General features: G+C 42.6%; 2 protein-coding genes across 3 annotated transcripts in view; both read left to right on the forward strand.

Annotated features, from left to right (window-relative positions):
* hdac8 (histone deacetylase 8) overlaps positions 1–4,875 on the forward strand; it is a 35,552-nt gene extending 30,677 nt beyond the window's left edge. The window contains exon 11 of the mRNA XM_075451212.1: positions 4,627–4,875. Coding sequence (XP_075307327.1) covers positions 4,627–4,649 — 23 coding nt within the window. The 3' untranslated portion in view covers positions 4,650–4,875. The remainder of the gene's footprint in view (positions 1–4,626) is intronic.
* Positions 1–16,477, forward strand: part of rps4x (ribosomal protein S4 X-linked) — a 346,107-nt gene that overhangs the window by 304,655 nt on the left and 24,975 nt on the right. The gene's annotated exons all lie outside the window — the stretch shown is intronic.

Genomic DNA, 16,477 nt, shown 5'->3' on the forward strand with positions numbered 1-16,477 from the left:
AGTGTATCTGTAGGAAAATATTTCATCGTCTTTTAAATCATGCTAATTGGGCTTGCTATTCCTTCCCTGATGATGGAGAGATGGACTGTCCAGCCCCAAGCATACTCGGGAAGAGAGGCACGAGGGATGAGACGGATGTGAAAACAGCGGAAACTTGTAGATACTCATTGATTCTGCGAAGTTGTCCAGCCAAATATCCTGTCGGACCCACTCGTGACGGCTGTTCCCTCTTTTCTGATGCCCCTTTCCTGTTTTTAGCATGTGTCATGATTTTTTCGAGTTTCCCTTCGTCATACTTGGCAGAAGAGACCGTCCTGCGTGCCAAGAGCCCACAAATCGTCGAAGCTCGGAAAGGGAAAGTCCTAAAAATGATGCCATACGGTAAATTTGTTGATGTCTTTTTTTTCACCCGGTGGATAGCTCTGTCCACACAAAAATAGCTGCGCAGTGCAGCAGAGCCTGCACCAGACTGGGACAACTGGGAAATTCAACTCAAAAGGTTAATTGTGAGTGATGCAGCAACTCTGATGGGTCTTCTAATGAGGAACACTTGCACAATGAGTAACGGAGCACTTCCCACAGCGCTCCAGAAAATGTTTGCCCAGCTAATTTGTCGACAGAATTGGCTGGAGGTGGAAATCAAAGAAAGTATTACAAACTGCCCGGAGGATGATTGCTGCAAAACGTTTCTGACGTCTGCGGCTTCACCAGAACCTCAGAACCTTCCATCTGTTACAACTATTCAAGGCTCTGAGATTATGTGAGCATCTCAGAACAAATAGTTTGAATTCTTATTTCGTTACCACACCTTTGTCTTCTATACCTCATAAAGCTGTGGAACTTCTCCAGACGAAACAACACTTTTACATGCATGACCTGGATGGCCTCCCACAGAGCCCAGAGGTTGATCACTAAAACTTAGTCCTCATGGTATTTTGGATGATTTGGGCTGGATTCTGTTTCAGGCTCACCTCCAGACTTATGTTATTTCTAAAAAAAAAAAAAAAAAAGAGTAAGTGATGTAGATGTCGCTGCTCCCAAGGCTTACTCCGTTAAACCATCCCTAAAGCTCATGCTAAGTGAGGGAAAGGGCATTTTATTATGTTGACTTCTCTGCTAAAGGAGCTGGTTCTTTTGGATCATTTGAAAGACAGTTACTCTTACAAATAAGCCATCGAACACACACCGACACACACACACATACCGAGTTGGTAAAAACTAAAAGTTAAGGTCCCTTACGGGCAGTCTGGGAGTGACGAGAAATAAAGTCACTGTAATTATTCAATTGTAGCTGACAATTCGTTGTTGTACCAATTGAATCTATTGACAATTTTCTTGTCCTTTTCTGTTCCTTTTTTGTGCCACGATATGGTTCACATTAAGGGCTACTGGCAACTCTGACTTCCAACTCTTCCAACACTCATTCGTTCAGTTGCCGCCGCTAATCTGGGGACAGGTTGCCTGGGGCAACAGTCAAAGCAGAGATCCACCAGACTTCCTTCTCCTCGGCCACCTGGCTTACCTCCTCGCAAAAGGGTGAGCTCAGACGGCTCTCAAGGGGAAGCACGTTTTCAGCTGCTGATGTATTTGCAATCACTCTTGTTTGGATTATTTTGCTACTACCCATAGCTCATGAGCATTGGAGAGTTCTGGAGTATAGGTCAATTAATGTAGATTAAAGTGTCCGCATCGCTGCAGACGCTGCCCGTAATCTCCCTGTCAGTCTCCCGCTTCAGTCAACACCCACTCAAGAACCAGACCTCAAGATACTTAAACTCCTCCACTCGAGGCATCAGCTTACTCCCAACCTGCAGAGGACAGTCTAATCCCTTATCTGACTAAGGACCGTGGACTCAAGGAGTATTTGAAGGTGCTAATTGTCATTCTGGCTAATTCTCAGCTTCAAACCACCTCGGTGCCTGCTGGAGGTCTCAAAGCCAATAGGACCACTATATAAGCTTTGTTACCACTATGCAGTCCGGTCCTGGTCGGTTAAGAACGGTACGGGTCGGGTCGGGTCGCTTTGGGATCAGCTTGCGTTCCCACTGTACAAAGGGGACCCTCAGGGGTGGGCGGAGTGCGTGCCGAAGCGTAAATAGCAAACAACAGCAAATAACAAATAACATCCATAATTTGGAACCACCTCCAAGCTTCTTCAGCGTAATGCGACACCGGCTCGCGGTCCGGTTGAAACCACTCTGTGCCATTTTTGCGGCAATCAGCTGGAAAACTTTTTGGTTTCGCACAGCGCCATCGAGCTCCCGCTGCACAGCCTCCTCACCAACAACGGAGAGCAGAGCCTGGAACCGGTCCTGTGTGCTAGGTACCCCAAGCAGAAGGGGTACAAAAACGATAACGGGTACCATGGGACCGGTACGCTTTCGTGGTAATGGAAACCGTTCTGAACCGACCCGTACCGGACTGCATAGTGGAAACGAGGCTATATACTGCCGGTCAGACCCTTTGCCCCTTAATTCTCTTAATAAAGGTCAGAGGTCCAGATAAAGGTTCCAGAACCTGTGACAAATAGTACTCTCCGTCAGTAATGCAAAGCCGAGCTCTCACTCCAGCTGTACAGTCACCGAATGAATAGAATCTACGGGAGTGTAGGGTATCCAGCCCTTAGCAAAGGGTGCAATTCTCTCTGCTCCCAAAACACTTCCCACAGCACACAACAAGGGACGCGGTCGTAGGCCTTCTCGGAGTACAAGAAACACACGAAGGTACGTGTTTCACGTTAGGTAACACTAAACAGCTGATCTAGTGTTCCAAGGCCGGGACAAAAAAAAAAAAAAACTGCTTTTCTCCTTTTGAATCTGAGGTTCTAGCTGTTTGCTGGAAAAAAAAGTCAGATCCTGCAATTTACTGGGCTCTCTCCTTTCACTTGGCTTAAAGCCAACGCGTGCCAGCAGCTGCGCTGCGGTCGTTGGCTTTGCGTCTGAATCCCCGACGCCAAGAGAGAGAATGTGGCACGGACTTAAAAAGATGATATGGAAATGGTGATCGAAGAACATTTCTGCTCGGTCCAGTTCTGCTGTTTTTATGAATAACATTTGAACCATGATACAGAGTGATTGCAATCAGCCAAAATCACTGATATCAAGTGAATCATGTAGTGATCGTGACAAGCCCAACAGCAGTGCATAACATGCTGTTCCGCGGTTAATTAAAGACTACATATTTAGGAGATGAATCAACGTATTAAATGCCTTTAAACTCTCGTACGGAGCTTTTGATGATGGAAACTTTCTTTTCGAAAGGATGAGACTGGCGTTTCTGTTTCCTGCTGTCATGTGTGGCAGACATGCGGTTCTGGCAGTCGCAGGAATGCAAACTTTATAGGAAGGGAAAGAAAAAAAAAAGGCATCGGGGGGGCCTGCCAGGATGAGCATTTTGTTGTCTACAGAGCCTCGCCGCCGCTGGGCTTTATCTGCGGCGACGAGTTGTAAATCAATTCCATGAAACCAATCCCGTCTCAGTGGGTGTTGGAGCCCGTCAAATAAAGGATGTGTGGGAACACTGGTCAAACGAACGCTGGGAACCTCAGGAGCAGCGAGCCTGAAGGCCCAGCAGGGCAAATGCTTGCGTCATCGCTCCCGTTATTGTTCTCGTTATTGCATTTTTCTTGTTTGGTTTTTTTTCATGTTTGCCTTTCAGTGTGATATACATTGAATTCACATGTAATGCAATATGCCATATTATTGGAACCGCCACTGCCATCATACAGCAAGAAAGGCTTTGACAGTTAATTGTGTTTCTGGGAATTTTTTTGGCCCAATGACCCTCCGCATATGTTGCGTTTCTTTCTATTTTTGCTTTTGTTTTGTTTTCCTTATACATCATCTGCTTTTTTTTTTTTTGCAGATGATGTATAAGGAAAACAAAACAAAAGCAAAAATAGAAAGAAACGCAACAGGCCCATTTCAATGCGTTTGCTAGGAATTCAGAGCCGTCAGCTTCTGCTTTAAACGGCTCTTATTTCAAGCTTTGATTAAAAAAAAAAAACCTGTTATTGTTGTCACTGTAGGCAGAACATGACAGGGCTTCAGTGACAGCTCCACAATGGCCAACAAACAGGACATCCTCCCTCAGTGCGTCAGGGCAATTACTCAGCCCAGGGCTGCGCGTGCACCACGTTTGTTTTTCCTCAATCGGTCCATTTAGCATAACAAAGGGTGAACAATGCAGCATTATTTCCCCAAAAGTGAACCGTCAACTACACTTCATAATGCAGTAGTGTCCCAACACTTGCTGGGTTTGTGTATCTGAGTGTGTGTGTGTGAGATATGGAAACGAGTCACAGTCCTCATGCAAATGAGCTCGCAGTGTTTCTCTACGTTGTCATGTCCATACTGGATCCCTTTTTTTTTTTTTTTTTTTTTCGCATGCTTGTGTTTCCTCAGGAGTGACGGGGGCTTACCTCAGCCAGATGTTGTTTTGCATTTTTATTGGCACAACTGTGCCTGTGTGTGTCCTCCATTCTGCTTCCATCCTAGTTTTTTTCCCCCTCTTGGTGTCTAATAACCATGTCAGTCCCGTTTAATGAGACAAAATTGACCTTCGTCGACCTTGTGGACTAACCTCACTCAGTCCTCTCATTTTTTTTTTTGTCTCTGTTGTTTACAGGGAATTTAAAGAATGTGGTTTAGGACTCTGCAGCCCCGAGCCTCCTCCACACACACACACACACACACACACACACCTCATGTTTCCGAACCAGATCGACGCTCGGCCGCTTTAATGAAGACAATATGGAGCGGACCCCTCCAGCCCCGAGGCACAGATTGAGCAAGGGAGGAGAGGAGAGAACAAGAGGGTTTTGGAAAACATTAGCTGTGTGTTTCCACGGGTAAATGGCTTACAATGGGGGGGGGGGGGGGGGGGTGATGTTCACTGTTTTTAATTCCTTGTGTTTTGGAAAAGTTATGTATGTTTGCGTGAATGAGAGTTCGGAGAATGTGGAGTGTGGTTATGTAAAACTGGACGGCAACAGAGTAAGTGTCCAGGAGTGCATGAGCCCGGCATAAATGGAAAAGCAGATTCTTTTAGGGGTCCGGTTTCATGGTCACCCCAGTCCTGCTGGGATTTCAGCCCCCTCGAGGACAGATGAGCATTAAAACAGACAGAGCAGCCGAGTTCCCCGCACGAGGCCCTCAAAAAAACCTTTGTTTCACGTCAGATTTTTGGAAAAAGTCCTGAAAAGTATGTGAAATGTCTGGGGAAAGTTTGGGCAAATAGGTGCTTACATGTTGTTTTTAAGCCCCCCCGGGGCAGAATCCACAAAACATCTGGACTTTCGTCTTTTTTAATAGCGAAAGGTTCTCGTAGAAAACAACGCGATTAGACGATCTTTAAATTGGATTTGGGTTCAAAAAGCAGGTCTAGAAGTAGGTCAGTTATTCTGTTCAGAATCTGCCTTCCGTAGAAACGTAAATGCAGCTCTGGCACGTGGCTGTGTGGCATGATACGACCCATTTGATACTGATAGGCCACATTATTTACTCAGTTCTATTTTGTTGCCGACTTAAACGTCTGTAGCACCAAAAACTCTTCAGCAACATGTTTAGTCAAGTTTGTGTTGCCTTGTTCTTTGAACAAATCTTGATTTTTTTTTATTTTTTTTTTTTTATTATTATTATTTTTTTATTATTATTATTTTTAATAGAAGTTTTACCAGTTTTAGAGTTTATTGTTCTCTTTACACTGGTCAGCCACAACATTAAGACCACCAGCTTTCCTGGCAGAACAGTGGGCATGGACCTCGGTTTGGCATTGGGCCAATGGTAACAGATCTTTGGGCCCTGTAGGACGCAGGATTTGGCTTTCATGGATCCGTAGGCTAGATTGGTTCCTTTGGCCTTGTCTTGATGGTATAGATGAAGGACATCAGGGAGTCCTATTGAACTGACATGTGTAGGGGTTTATACAATGACTATGGTACATGTCTAAGTAAAATCCACTTCAAAAGAAGGACCCAAGATGACTCACTTCACCTCACAGTGGCTTTAATGTTATGGCTGATTGGTTGAATATCACTGCAAACATAACCTGAAGTCTCGGGAACAAATTGGAACATTTGAATGATTGCATTTATGTTTATTAATAATTGTTTTGTTTAATAAAAATGATAAATAAACATGCTTTCTCACGCGCACCTGAGTCACACCAGTTGCCCGTGTGAATGCAAATGTCCAAGTGTGAAAATTGCCCACTGTTGAATGGCCACAGTTGTGATGCTAATAAACTGGCAGTCGTTAGCACGGGTTTCAGTCACCATCTTTGATCCGCATTCATGAAATACAAATAAGAAACGGTCACTTGAAATGAAAAAAAAAGTCTTCAAAAACTTCTTCTAATGCGCAAAAGAAATCACACACTCCATTGGGGTAGTTATTTTCCGGAAGACTTTGATTTTGCAAATCACGCCTAACCTGGCAAAGGTTCACTCGCTAGCAGCCGGAGCCAGAAAACGGCCAACTCTCCGGACTGACGGGTGTCTACCCAGAAATGATATAACATTCCAAATATTGCGAGAGATTAAAGTAATTCCTGATGAAGAGCTTTGTCTATTTCCGTCCTTTGGATGTCCAGCGATTAGGATAACTTTGTTTCCGATTAGGATAGCTACTTCTACTGAATTACAACCACCCTCTGGCAACACAATGCAAACCCGGCCCAGCTCACTCGCTTCCAACCAGTTGACAGAAGCACGTCTAAGAAACATTCGACCTCGGCGAGTTTAATGACGGATATATTTGAATTTTAAAAGTGCTTCAGGTAAACGGTTTAAACGCACATTCTGAAGCCCGTGAAAAGATTCTCCAAAATTGCATGAAAACTGTTTTTTCTGACTGTTTTTACAAAGAAGCTTTCAGCTTGCTCACTAGCTTTTTTTTTTTTTACTATCTTTTGTCTTTTTCTTCTGTTGCAGGATATGGTCAAAATCTACAAAAAAAAAAGGCTTCGTGAAGGGTCTTTATACTTATAGGATAAGAGATGTGAATCATTTTGTAAAATAGCTTTTGTTGTTTTCTTCATGTTTTTGCTTCTATTTCTAAAGAAGTGGTGAAACTGCGGGACATTTCCACTGTCTCGTGTCATTTAAAAAGCTGCTGACCATACAACCCGCAATTTTAAATGAGCAACACTCCCGAAATGTTGAACCCACACTATATTTTCCAAATGCACTGCAAACAAAGTTGACATGTCTGAGAATTTTGAAAAATCTGAAGGGGACGTTTTGTGTTTATATGCATTTTACACGGAGAGACTTTTTCCATTTTTTTCTTTTTTTAACCTACTTGCATGTTCCCATGTACAAACCACAGGTGTTTGTTGAAATAAAAGACTGGAGAACATATTGTTGTCATGTGTCTCTGTGCTGTTTTAAGCAGTGATTTATACGGTGCGGGCTGGTAAATGGAGGCTTTAAGGGAGAGCGTTTGAAAGGGAAACCACAAATGTCATGCAGCTTCCTTTAGAAGTGATGTTCCTTAAATTAATGGCCTGGAAATTCACACCAAATGTAGGAGTCCCCATTCTAAACTGGCATGTGCTGAACAGAAGTGAGCTCTGAATGTGTATGTGTGTGTGTGTGTGTGTGTGTGAGTGAGGATTCCCTGTGATCTTTATGAACACTGCTGCGGTCATTGTGGCGGTTTGAGCCCCACACACCCGAAGCAAATGAAGCTCGTTACACCGTTTACGAGCTCGGAAAAGGAGAGACGATTGAAATTCTATCTCATAAAGAGGGATGACGAGGGGGGGGTGGGGGCTTACGGTACCGGGCGGCCAGGGGCTGTAAACATGAGAGACGTGAGAGACTTGTGTGTGTTTATGTGGTTTTCTGTGCTCCGTTCCGTCGAGCAAGAAGAAGAAGGAAAATAAAACAAGGGGCCCCCAAGAGGATTCATGGCACCGCTGGAGCTGCTGGACTTTATTTTCACAAATAACAAAAAACGCCAAGTTTGGGTTCTTATTTTATTTTAGAAATCTGGACCTGATAGTTGTTTGTGGTGAAAAAGGAGGCCCAAGGAAAACAGAAAAAAAACCAAAAACTTTTAAAAGCAATTAATATTTTTGGCTCGTCTTAATGGTTTGTTGCATGTTTGTGTATTTGACAGCCCAACCCACCCCCCCTTCCATACTCAGTCCCATCAAGGACTTGAAATATTGGAGCCAAGACAATGTTTCAACTGTCGATATCTGATGCTTCCGATGCAAATGCTGGAAGTTGTTTGATGCAGCCCGGCGAGGTAAACAGAAAGTATGTGTGGGGGTCTGGCTGGGTAACAGGACTTAAAGGGATAGTTCGCCTCTTTTGACATCAAGCTGTATGACATCCCATATTAGCAATATCATTTATGAACATTGACTTACCCCCTGCTGCGTCCTGTGAGCCGAGTTCCAGCCTAGTTTGCTAGGGTCCCGAAAATAAAACGTCTTGCTTCTCAAAATAATATGTGTTCAAAAGAGTAATACATTTGCATCACAAAATCTTCCCTCCAGAAAAAGTCAAACCTCACAATCGCTTGGCGCTATTTTTGCCTCCCTTCATATCAATGCGTACAGCCACCTGCCGATAGCCGCACCTGTTACGGTGTTTACTGCTCAGAAGCAGGGGACTGCTGAGTCTGCACTTCGGTCTGCACAGTTTACACAGCACGCAGTGATACGAAGGTGGAGAGAAATAGCGCCAAGCGATTGTGAGGTCTGACTTTTTCTGGAGGGACGATTTTGTGATGTAAATGTATTTTCGGGACCCTAGCAAACTAGCCGGACTACCTTCGTCAACGCCAAAACGAGGCTGGAGCTCGGCTCACAGGACGCAGCGGGGGGTAAGTCAATGTTCATAAATGATATTGCTAATATGGTATGTTATACAGCTTCATGTCAAAAGAGGTGAACTATCCCTTTAAGGCCTCAGTATGCTTCTCCGTCGCTATCCGTCAATCCGTCTCCGTAGTCACGGAGAGGCTTTAAACCTTTCGAAGTTCTCCGTCGGGATGTCGGATACGCAAGGCAGTTCACCTCCCGATCAGTAGGCGTCGCTACGTTAGACGACCCAATCTTGCGACGTCTATGGTGAAAGTCGTTGATTGATTGTTTACCTTCCGGCTCCGTTCCACTCCTCACAGTGAACGATGGCGACCGAGAGAGAAAGACTGTTGTTGGAGCGACCATAAATCCGCCTTAATGCAGAGCTAACGCAGACTGCTGGGGAGTTCTTCCTCAGGCCACTGTAGCTGACCCAATCAGATCAGAGTGAACTTCAGAGGCTTCCGTTTTTTTACACTTAACATGTAAATGTGCGTAAGTGGTTAGATTAGTAGACTCTGATATCAGTTTCATGGCAACCGCGACTGCTCTATAGTTCTCCTGATTTATAATCAGAAAACTCGGTTTGGAGACTGTTTGACAATAGATCTGAAAAGCTTTAGTATAGTGACTGCCTGACCACACTGGAAAAAATCTTGTACGTCCGCGGACTCCTCCGACAAAAAAGATTAAGAAGCAGCTGATAATCAAAAACTTGACATCCCAGAATGCTCCATTTAAGCTTACAATGTACTCGCATTACACCTCCTTCTCAAGAACTCCATTTCGAGTCTTTGTGGTTTGACCTAACAGTCTGTCCAGGAGGGAGCTGGATGTGGGTTTGATTATAGAGCAAAGTGTGGAGAATTACAAAGAAAATGATTTCAAATCTAGTTTTGTCATTCACTTCCATTCCCTTGGCCAAAAGCAACGCCACTTGTCATGCGCAGCCTCTACAATTCCAGCTCCGTCAAACTAGTTTCAGACATGATTTGATGTCTGCTTTGCTTGAAGTCTGTTGCCTTCACGACACATTTTGACTAAATCGAAAGGACAACTCAAACTAACAGCGATGGGTGAAGTTGATGTCCTGAAATGTTCTGCGTCTTTTTTACGAAGGCCTACATTTTGAGGTCTTTGTTGTTTGAATCCTGTGATTTATTGGGTGAAACTCATCCAGATGAACTCATTTCTTCCTATTTAACTGCAACACAGTCTCGCACTAAAGTTAGTAAAACTGCAATAAAACTATTTCTGTTTTTGTTTTTTTGTGTGTACATGATCACGTAAATAATCATATACGGAAAGAAAAAGAGCTGCAAATTCCATAATTGGAGGCAGGAGGGTGTAAGACTGTTCGCTGGGCGCAGCCATTGTTTACCTCTCTCTGGAACTACACTCGCACCTCTGTCGTCACTAGGTACCCCGGCCTCCGACCCCGCTCCTCACGATTTGATTGGCCCGATTAAGTTTCGATTTTCAGCCTCGCAAAACGACCACAAGTGACTAGACTGCGCCCGGGAGCAAATTTTATTTGCGGTTGCTAGGGGCATCTAGATTTCTAGGCTATGTAAAGGGGGATTTACGCACAACTTATATAAATCAGATCTGACTTTGTCTCTCGTCTCACCCGGTAATACTTTCCACACTTTGCTTTCAACTTGACTCGGTTAGGTTTAGGCATTAAAACCCAGTTGATAAGGTTTAGGAAAACATGGCTTGTTTTAAGTTTTATGGCTCAGCATCTGAAAGAGACACGCACACGGTCCGGGCATGAAAAACCCAGACAGGGCTTACATGCTGACATATAGGTTCAACATCGGCCCTCGTTTTTTTTCCATACGCGATGACTATCAGCTATCACATGTCGCTGCGTGACATTGTTCATAACCTCCTTTGTAAAGAAGTGGAGGATAGTGTTATGATTTTTTATAAGAGACCGTTGGAAAGATTTACATGGCTAGTGTTACATCTTTTAATACACATTCGTTGCCCTTATTGTCGGACTCACCAAAAAGAACATCCACCACATACGCCGTCATTTCACGATTCTCAACCCTGTACCGTGACATGTCTTTGACACGTGGAGAAACGTACCAAATAGACGTTTTATTGCGAGACTGTGATTCAAGATTCATATTGGAAGTCGCCACACAGTACATATCATTTGTCTACTTGCAGCCCTGTTAAAGTGTGGAATTCGAGATCACTTGTCTTTTTAGAATTCCACATAAACCAGCCACATAATGCAACATGTTCTATAAAGGAAAAAAATCTGTCACCACCAGTAAAGGATAGAGGTTTCTCAGCCAGTCTTCATCCGTAATGTCTGTTTGGCTCAATTTTGTCTTCCTCTGGATACACGAAGATTTTTTTCTTTTTTTTTTTTTTTTTTCCAATATGAAAGTGGAAGGAATAAATGAGGTAAGGCTTTGGATTTTGTTGGACTCAATCAGAGTCTGATGAAGTCATACATTTTTGGATACATCTGGGAAAACATGTACTATTATTTCTTTAAAAGAGTCATGACTGGGTAAGTAATTGTGATCCACTCGGATCTCGTTTACAGAATGCGTCCCTGCTCTGGGTCGTATCGAGCACACCTTTGCATCTCTGTGGAAAAACAAAGAATAAAAAAAATTGCATTTCCCAACGACTCGTATGCAAATCGTCACCAGGCACCCGCTCAACTTATCCCGTGCTTTGAATAGAGTGTGATTTGACCTTTGCCGTTGATTAGTTTAGATAAACTCAAAGGCCTGCCATGCTGTTTTCTGGGCCCTGCTTGTTAAAAAGTTTGCCAGCTGCACTGGATATTTGCATAAGTCTCCTAGTTACACTTTGGATGTTCTCCAAATCAAAGCACAATGCGTGAACTTGATATGAAAAAAAAAGAAGTGTTTTGCCAAGCCTGATTATCTTTGAAACGTCAAGTGTCAGTTTTTATCAGTTTCCGACCCTGGAAGTAGAAGTCCACCTTGCACGCTTTGGCAGTTTGACTAACATGACGTGATTATTTGTCTGCGAAGATGGAAATCGCAAACGGCTTGTTTGATTTGCATAACGTCCTTACCCAGGGGAACAAAGCAGCTGAGGGGGGGGGGGGGGGGGTTGCCGTCTATACATCCTCCTCCCCATCAACATGTGAAGGTTCCGCGGTCAATGGCGAGGGGATTTACTCGCACAATATAGACAGATGCCACCTTTTATCTGCTTAACGGAAGAGAGGCTGCGCGCGTGGCACTTGACCGCGTCGAAGCATGTTGTTGGCGCCTAATGATGTCCTCCCTCCAAAGGCTGTTGAGTTGAATGGTGAATGTTAAATGGATTTGTGCTTTTTTTTTCTTTCTTTTTTAATAAGACGTTGGAGAGGGAGAGGTATTTTTAAATTATTCTATGGAGGGTTTCCCCCGTGTTTTTTTTAATTTCTTTTTCTTTTCTTTTTTTTTAAACAAAACGCGCTTTGTTTTGCCCGTGACGCTGGATCAGCTCAGAGAGGAAAATCGGGTTTGTCAGCAAGATCTGGTGTCGAGTCCAAGCCGCTCCCGGAGACCAACTTTTCCAACTTTTTTTTTTTTTTTTTTTTTTTTTTTTTTTTAACCTACCAGTCTCCAACAACCGTATATCAGCGTTCAGATCTGATATTTTGGCCCAATGTAGACTCACAATTTGAGGAAATTGGAAATAATAATTATTCAATTTGGGGAATGGCGAATAAACAAACGATGTGGGATTGTTACATCATCTTGTGTTTTGCCTCCCCTGAGCATACACCACCAGTCACTCTCTAGAAATGTTTTGCTTTCATTGTGTTTTTTTTGTTTTCATGGAATCCTATTCATGACAGAATAAAACCAAACAAAACTTCCTTTTATAAAAGGACCGTAAACCTGCAAAAACTTGATCGGTTTGAAAAAAGGCTCATATTGAAAATCTTCCCCTTTTTTATTTATTTATTTATTTTTTTGTCCTAACACCCTTTTTCTTTTCTTTTGACTGAAAAATGTCAAAAACCTGCTTGATGAATCTTTCAGCCCATCTTTCATCGGTGTCTCTCGTGACATGAAGACCCCGAGAGAGAGAGAGAGAGAACTTATAGTTATGCAAATAATCCACAGACCACCAAGGTCTCTTGTCTCCGGGTGAGTGACACAGACAAAGACAAGAGGGGTCTGAAATGGTCCATTTGATGCCTGATAGTGTTTGCCTCAGAATGAGCAACATCTGCCCTGCAGAGCAGCAGCTTCCAAACTCCGGAGGTCGGATTCGGATCTGGGGGAACTTTCTCTGACAATAAACCCCTTTTTGACGTGTTACAGTAGAAAATGCACAGGTGCTGATGGGAGTTACATCAGTGTTGGGTTGATTCTGTTTAGCAGCTTCAGGGCTTTTTCAAACATATATGGGTTTTTTTCTTCTTCTTTTTTTCAAAGAATATAAACTGAAAATGGACTTTCTGGGGAAACTTCTTCCGGGGTTGAAAGAAGCAGGTTGATTTGCGCTCAGTTTTTATAATTCATTTATCTGGACTTTTGGTTGGACATTGGAGTTTTCCACTGAAAAATAAAAAAAAACATATTGACAAGAAATGAACAGAAAAATACGGTGTTTTTTTTTGGGCTGTGCGAGTTATCTCGTAACTATCGCGTTAACTCGTTAATTATTTAACGCCGATAAATATTTTATCGCGCATTAACGCAGGTTTTATTTATTTATTTATTATTTTATTTATTTATTTTTTTTAAATAAAAAATAAAAAAATAAATTGGGGCAGAGAGAGGGGGGGACAACCTGACCTGTGCTGCGTAGCAAAGGGCCGTCCGATGCGGGACTCGAACCGGGGCCAGCTGCAGCGAGGACTATAGCCTCTTGAACATGGGGCACCTGCTCAACCCACTATGCCACGGACCACCCCTGTTTTATTATTTATTTTATTATTGTAAAAGTCTGTTGCTGTCTGCTGCGGAACCGGAAAAGAAAGTAATCCACCAAACATGGAGAAGGGTACGGAACTTTTACTCTGCCGTTTTTATTTACTGGGAGTTCTCCGTCTGGATTCCCCACAGAGGCCGCGGGATGTCTTCTGTTTGGTCTCTGCAGGTGTGGCGGCTGGTTGTCTGGTTTCTCATTGTGTTCTCAGATAGTTTCTTTCTATTTCTTTCCCGTTTCTTTTTCGTTACTTTCCCTCTTTCCCTGTCCCCCTGTCAGGTTCGGCACTATTAGATATAAAGTATTGTAACAAAAATAATAGGGCTGGGTGAGTTAACTCGTTATTTTCGCGTTAACTCGTTAATTATTTAACGCTGATAAATATTTTATCGCGCATTAACCCAGTTTTTTTTAAATTAATATATATATATATTTTTTCTCATTTATTTTATTATTGTAAAAGGCTGTTGCTCACAGGCTTTTATTTTGTAAAAGTCTGTTGCTGTCTGCTGCGGAACTGGGAAAGAAACATGGAGAAGGGTACAGAACTTTTACTCGGCCATTTTCATTTTAAAGTTCTTCCAGACGGCGGAGTCGACAGAACCAAAGTCATCTGTAAACACTGCCAAGTTGAATTGTCTTCTCAGCGTAGTAGTTCCAGTCTAAAATATCACTTAAAGGCAAAACACACAACTGATAGCAGCAAGTCATTCAAGGAAACAGACAGTGGAGCGAGGCTTCTACATAAAAACTACAGAAAGATGCTGATGTTAAAAGTGTGTTTGCACAACAAATGTTATGGCACTTTCATTCATATGGCAGCACATTTAAAATAAAACTAAATGCTAAAGGCTATACACTACTTTTGAATTCATTTTTGGATTTTGCGTAGAAATGCGATTAATCGTGATTAATCAGGGAAATCATGTGATTAATTAGATTAAAAATTTTAATCGTTGCCCAGCCCTAGTTTTTTTTTTTTTTTTGATGCGGGTTTACCTGCCAAGAAAAAAACCTGTATCTGTATAATGAATGAATGGACAATGCAACAAGTTCTCCAACTGAAACTGTCATACAGGTTGTTTGTTCACACCCTTCAACACGGCTCCTAACAGGCATCCTGTAAGGTGCCGCCCCTACAATTGGCAGAAGGACAATATGACTCATGAGTATTTCCACATCAGAGCTAGACATCATCCATAAGTCTTTCATTTGCGAAGACAAAAAGTCCTCATAAGGAGGAAGGCGGGAGGTGAATGAAGCAGTTAAATGCAGTGCCAGTGACATTAGATCGAGGCCATCAATGACACAACAACACTAAATTAAAACACTAATCCCTTTCTGGCTGGATTTAGACAATAACATCACTTTGGTAAGGTCAGAAATGATTGTGGTCAGGGATAATTTACCAGGCACATGAAGTTACTTCACCACTAGAGGTCCCATTTTCATTGCAATTGTTGCCCATACCTGCCCGCATGAACGTTTTTTTTCGGTCTTGATCAACACTTGAAGATTGCTTCATTGGAGGCAGAATTTGTGGCTGGATTTGTTGGCTCCATGAGCGATGATGGCGATGAAACAGCTGTGGTGATTAACATGCCCACAAACTGGGATTTTACTGGATCCTGCAAAGATTAGTATCACCCCTTTGAGCTAAAGACAAATGCTCGTGGGAATTTTGTGACCACATTTGTCCAGCGTCAAAGGTGCGATATACAACTTTTCTGATAGTAAGACCGGTTGCTGTGGGAGGGATAACACAACAAAGACTGACTGTTATCAATCTTCATCTACATTAACTGCAGTCTCTTCAAAGTTTCTTCAGCAAAAAATGCACATTTGTGCATTTGGTTTAGTTTTCTGTACAAATATATGCAACCACTATGCTCTTTATCATATTTTATCAGTATTTATTCATGCAGCAGTAAAGCTGTGTCACCTTATTTTGATAATTTATTTTGGTTATATTACTTCCCTACATAGCACCCATTTAACTGGAACAGGTCTGTTCCTTAAATTTGACATAAAAACATATGATAAGTGTTATCAGATCTGTCTCCCATTGTGACCAGACAAGTGTTTTACATCTGGTTTCCCAACTGATCCTGTTTGCTCCCGGGGCAATGCTCTAGCCACTGTCCTCACTGTTCTCACTTTTAATCCAATGTGGTGTTAGTGTAAATTGGTCTGTAGTAAAAAAAAAAAATGTTGTTTTTACATGACATAATTCAAATTCAATAAGAAAGTAAATTCTGATTGTGACACACCATGTGATCAGACCAACAATGAGCTCCATGAGAGCTTTTAGTGCTCAGACTTCTTTTATGAAGAAACTTGCCGAGATTGCTGTGTCGTCCTGTGGTTTCAGACCATCCGTATCCACAGTTGTGTTGCATGTGCTTGCTGCTGGTGTTGTTGCTGCTTGTGCTTTTTTTCTGTTGTTGTTTTGTTTTTTGTTTTTTTTCCTCTGTTCGTCTGCTTACAGGTGCTACTGGGAGTTCTCCGTCTGGATTCCCCACAGAGGCCGCGGGATGTCTTCTGTTTGGTCTCTGCAGGTGTGGCGGCTGGTTGTCTGGTTTCTCATTGTGTTCTCAGATAGTTTCTTTCTATTTCTTTCCCGTTTCTTTTTCGTTACTCTCCCTCTTTCCCTGTCCCCGTCAGGTTCGGCACTATTACATATAAAGTATTGTAACAAAAATAATAGGGCTGGGTGAGTTAACTCGTTATT

This window comes from Odontesthes bonariensis, chromosome 19 (genome assembly GCF_027942865.1).
Source record: "Odontesthes bonariensis isolate fOdoBon6 chromosome 19, fOdoBon6.hap1, whole genome shotgun sequence".
Taxonomy (NCBI): Eukaryota; Metazoa; Chordata; class Actinopteri; order Atheriniformes; family Atherinopsidae; genus Odontesthes; species Odontesthes bonariensis.